Here is a 5,222-nt window from a genome sequence, read left to right as displayed (position 1 = left end):
GAGATAGAGGATTTCAGTAGAAAATCTTGGGAACGTGCTTGACTCTTGGCCTTTTCGGTTTCTTGCTCTCGGCCCTTTCAAGACCTGCCTTGGTGTTCTCTGTGCTGTTCCTATCAGATATGAAGACATCTTTCCACTGGTTTGTTCCACAGGAATTAAATCCTGCATAGTCTTTTGTGTGACATGTAAACCAATATGTGAAAAAAAAAATAATTAGGTAGATGTAGGATAGAAACAGCATGGCCATTCTCGTGCGGTGACGAACTCGGGTCATGGGCCAGACTGTGCTATTGGGATTTTCCCTGGCACTAGAATTTTGCCTCCTCTTTGGCAAGGAGAAAGCACCTGAAGAAACAAAGCTCAAAGCAGCAGAGCCGGTCAGAAACCATTCCCGCTGCCGACGCTGGGTGGCGGTGTTGACCACGGACCGGCAGATTCCTCTGCCCGCCCCGCATCGGCAGCACCGGCACACAAAAACAGCCGACAGAGCTGCTCAGGAACGGCAGACGGGAACACAGCCGGGCTGCTCGGGGGCTTGCAAAAAGCCCTTCTCCTCCATTCCTCCATTCTTGACAAACACTGCTCCGCCTGGGACGCTTCTTGCAAATGCCGGCAAGCCGGGAGGACGCTGTCTGGCTTTTGTGGAGAGCAATGGCGTGGAACGGGAGACGGAACGGAGGAAGCCTCAGGCAAGTGAGCTTGTTCCTTCTGTGCGTTTGCGTGTGGCAGAGCGGGGCCGAAAGCCTCCGCTATTCTCTGGCGGAGGAGATGGAGAGGGACTCCTTTGTGGGCAATATTGCCCAGGACCTGGGCCTTGCTCCGAGCCAGCTGGCAGCTCGCAAGGCGCGCGTTGTGTCCGAGGGGAACCAGCAGCTTTTCCGCCTCAACCCGAGCACCGGAGTGCTGACGGCCAAGGAGTCTCTGGACCGAGAGGAGATCTGTCCTCAGAGTGAGACCTGCACACTGTTCTTTAAGGTGTTCTTTGACAACCCGTTGCAGCTGATCCGAGGGGAGGTGGAGGTTCTTGACGTGAATGATAACTCCCCAGCGTTCCCGGAGAAAGAGATGGTCTTAGAGATTCTTGAAACAGCATCTCCAGGGTCCCGTTTCCCTCTAGAAATCGCGCGTGACAAGGACGTGGGCAGCAACGGTTTGCAGAACTACACGCTGGGATCGAATTCGCATTTCTCGCTTGCTCAGGCAATGCAGAAAGATGGAGCAAAATATGCCGAACTCGTCTTAGAACGGCAGCTGGATAGAGAAGAACAGCGACAGATTAAATTGCTCCTCACTGCCACCGACGGAGGATCGCCACCCAAGTCAGGTACGGCTCAGATCCGGATCGTGGTACTGGATGCCAATGACAACACCCCAACGTTCAGTCGGGAGATCTACGAGGTGCGCCTGGCCGAGAACAGCCCCGCGGGGCAGCTGGTAGTCAGAGTTGCGGCCACAGATCCCGACGAGGGGTCCAACGGTAAAGTGCAGTACACCTTCACTAAGTCATCTGAAGGGTCCCGGCAGCTCTTTGATCTGAATCCTGACACAGGAGAGATTCGGATGGCTGGAAAACTGGACTTCGAGGAAACAAAAATCCACGAGGTGATGGTGAGAGCCACGGACGGAGGAGGACTATATACTCATTGCAAAGTGCATGTGGAAGTTGTGGATGTGAACGACAACGCCCCGGAGATACAGCTGACCTCACACACTGCCTCCATTCCCGAGGATGCTCCGCCACGCACTGTCGTGGCCCTCTTCAGTGTGCGGGACCAAGACGCTGGAGACAACGGCAGGACAGAGTGCACCATCGATGGGGACTTGCCCTTCACTCTCAGCCCCACTTTCGACAATTACTACGAGCTGAGAACCAACGCGGCGCTGGACAGGGAGACGATGGCAGATTATAACATAAGCATCCGAGCGACGGACTGGGGCCCGCGGCGCCTGAGCTCTCGGGAGAGTCTGTGGGTGCAGGTGACGGACGTGAACGACAACGCCCCCGCCTTCAGCCAGGAGCTGTACAGCATGTGGGTGACGGAGAACAACAGCCCCATGGTGCGCATCGGCAGCGTGCAGGCCAGCGACGCGGACGCGGGCAGCAACGCCCGCGTGCAGTACGCGCTGGTGCGTGAGGAGGGCCAGGAGCAGGCGGCGGTGTCGGTGAGCTCGGAGAGCGGCGACGTGTACGTGGTGCGCTCGCTGGACTACGAGCGGGTGCGCGCCTTGGAGGTGTGGGTGAGCGCGGCCGACGGCGGGTCGCCGGCGCTGAGCGCGCGGGCGCTGGTGCGCGTGCTGGTGCGCGACGAGAACGACAACGCGCCGGTGGTGCTGCACCCTGGTGCCGAGAGCGGCGCGGGCGCGGGCGAGCTGGTGCCGCGCTGGGCGCCGGCAGGCTACCTGGTGGCCAAGGTGGTGGCGGTGGACGCGGACGCGGGGCAGAACGCCTGGCTGTCCTACGAGCTGGCCAAGGCCACGGAGCCGGGGCTCTTCCGCCTCGGGCTGCACAGCGGCGAGCTGCGCACGGCGCGGGCCGTGGCCGAGCGCGACGCGCCCCGACACAGGCTCGTCGTGCTCGTGCGAGACCGCGGCCAGCCGCCGCGCTCGGCCAGCGCCACCCTCGCCATCGCCCTGCTCCACGACTTCTCCGACGTCCATGTGCACCTCAGCCAGGACGCGCCGCCCGCCGAGCCCGACGACACGCTCACTCTCTACCTTATCGCCTGCCTGGCCTGCGTCTCCGCGCTCTGCCTGGCCACCGGCCTGGCCGCCCTGCTCATGAAGCTGCGGCGGGACAGGCAGAGACAGGCCGAACCCTTGCCCACCTTCCCGACGGCTGTCGCCGAGAGCGACGCAGGCTCCCTTCCCCGCAGCCTTGTGTACGACGTTTGCTTGGCCACCGGCACCCTGAGCAGCGACTTTCACTTCCTCGGTCCACTCTTGCCTTGCTTCCCTGCCGGTATGCCCCCCGGTGTGGCCCCACAGCGGAGCTCGGTGTGCTCGCAAGCGGCGTCCTACCCCGTGGAAGAAGGCGACTGGTCTGCACAGGTGAGAGACTGAAGGGGACTGAGGAGCAGGGGAGGCAGGAGGAGGCACCCCGCGGTAGGGAATTCAGGCCTGGGAGTTAGGGGGTTTCAGTGTTTTAGAGCTGATGTTTGAAAGAGTCACCGGTACCAGAGTAGGTTAAAGAAAGCCACTGGAGAGGTGGGGACTTCTTAGCAGCAGCTGCCAAAATGTTGAACGACTTCAGCCCTCTTCCTCGGGGTTTCCTGTGTGCCAACTGTTGGATCCTTTCTACATGGTGTCTGTAGATATACCGACCCAGAGCAGGAACGACAGCGGTCGTATACACAACTCCTCCTTGAACAGGCAGTCCCAGCAACAAGTGGTGCTTTTCAGCCTTAATCAGGTCAGTGCTGTAAAGGGATGTCACAGCACTGATGACACTCCCTGCACTGCTGATAGGAGCTGGTGCATGGCAAGCGCTTCTCACCTGGGTGCCAGCAGTACTGAACTCCATGTCTCTGACAAGCTGCTGGAGGAGATGGAGGTGGTCAGACAGAACAGGCCAAAATAAATGTGGTTCTCAGGGATTTACAAAGCTCACTCCCCAAGTCAGTTCCTGACCCAGCTGGATAAACCTCTCTTCCCAATGCTAATGTGAGCTTTAAGTGAGTCATATCTGAGAAATACGCTGTTGAGAGAGCACAAGAGAGACGGAAAGTGATCACTTAAACAGCTTCTCCTCAAGGGGTTAGTAGGTTCCAGGAATTAATTTGGCACTTCACAAGACTCCAGAATCTGTTTATACATGTAGGTGCATAAACACTGTTTTCTAGTTACCCCACAACCCATTTTGATATATCAGCCTTAAACAGATTTAACTATTTGTCAGAAACAGATTTTTGTGTGCTTACCATTGTAAATTACTCCCTCAGACTTGTGAAAAACTTGCAGCAGTGACAGGTGTTTTCTGGCTTTAGCTTTTCCCTGTTCAGGTCAGAGACACAGCCCTGGGTCCAACCTGCTCTTTAGTTCCATGTGAATAAGGCTGGTGTCATACAGTGGTGTCACACACACCCTCTAAGCCTCTTGTTGATGCCTGCTTACCTTACATTGTTGATCACAACCTTTTCTCTCTCTCCTTTGCAGGCTCCCCTCCCAAAAGACACAAGTCCCAGACCTGCAGAAGCAGCTTGTGCCACAAACAGGGGTGTGGAGCTAAATGTCAATTCTGATCAAAACCCTTGGCTCACCCATCAGTAACTGAGGAGAAAGCCAAACTTGTCCATCCACACTACCTAATGTACTCACACAGAAAAGAGAACAAAGAAACCAAACAACCACCAAAAAAGCAGCAGAGAGACACCAATCATCTTTGAGAGAGAGTGAAACCCTCTCTCTTCTTGAGCAGTACTTTATTAATGTAAGTGCTTAGTAATTATGTCATGGATTGAGGACAAAGACTGTGCTGCATGCTGATTACACTGAGACTTGATGCATGTTTGTGAGCTTTGAGCAATGTATGTTTTACATGTGTAAAGTTGAAATGTACATTTCCATTTTTCATTGTTGGTTTTTGTTCCAAGATGATGGGGATTTGAAAGCATTGCTGCTTTTCTGTAGCACAATAGGCTTTTACAATTATTTTCTGGGCACAGTAAAGCATCAAGAAGCTTTCTGCTTCTCTTTCATTAACCAGTAATGATGTATAAAGTCCTGTGATGTTTGCTGTAGCTCACATCTTCTAAAAGTCAAATACCTAATGATATAAACCAATAAAACCTACTTGGAACTCCCTTGGCTGAGTGTGCTGTGTGGAAGGTCTCTTGTCACAATTATTGCTGAGGAAATCACCACCCCAGCAGCAGGATTTCAGGAAGAAGTCCAAGCCTTTGGAGTGGATTTTATGAAGGGGAAATCAGAGCAACCTGAAAACATGCCTTTCTCATGGGATTGCACTTGGAGCTTCTCAAAGCCAAGCTGGGGTCCTAGAGATGCTGTCGCCAACCCCTTTACAACAGCTCCCAGGGCCTGAGAGGTCACGAATTGGGTGAAACCACCTGAGAATTCCTGTGGTCACCTACATGGCAGTCACTACCACAGCTGATGGACCAGCTCATTCTGTACACTCTCTCTGGAAGAGAGCCTTTTACTCTCACTAGCATAGAATCAGCACAGTCAGAGCCTTAGGAGAGGAAGGCTTCCAGGCTGCAATATGT

At 54.7% G+C, this 5,222-nt stretch overlaps 1 protein-coding gene across 2 annotated transcripts; it reads left to right on the top strand.

The window, feature by feature from the left end:
• Positions 1 to 599: 599 nt before the first annotated feature.
• LOC137455085 (protocadherin beta-15-like) lies at positions 600 to 4,783 on the top strand. Of its 2 annotated transcripts, none has more exons than XM_068165623.1 (2): positions 600 to 3,048; positions 4,153 to 4,783. In XM_068165623.1, exons 1-2 carry the CDS (start codon positions 607 to 609, stop codon positions 4,264 to 4,266), a joined length of 2,556 nt encoding a protein of 851 aa, XP_068021724.1. In that variant the 5' UTR covers positions 600 to 606; the 3' UTR covers positions 4,267 to 4,783. The 2 variants fall into 2 exon arrangements, with proteins under 2 accessions (XP_068021724.1, XP_068021725.1); XM_068165624.1 differs by lacking the exon at positions 4,153 to 4,783 and adding an exon at positions 3,312 to 3,392.
• Positions 4,784 to 5,222: the final 439 nt, after the last annotated feature.

The sequence above is a fragment of the Melanerpes formicivorus genome, unplaced genomic scaffold (assembly GCF_026170545.1).
Source record: "Melanerpes formicivorus ecotype bairdi unplaced genomic scaffold, bMelFor1.0.p_v2 SCAF_91, whole genome shotgun sequence".
NCBI lineage: Eukaryota > Metazoa > Chordata > Aves > Piciformes > Picidae > Melanerpes > Melanerpes formicivorus.
This window is presented reverse-complemented; position numbering and strand designations above follow the sequence as displayed.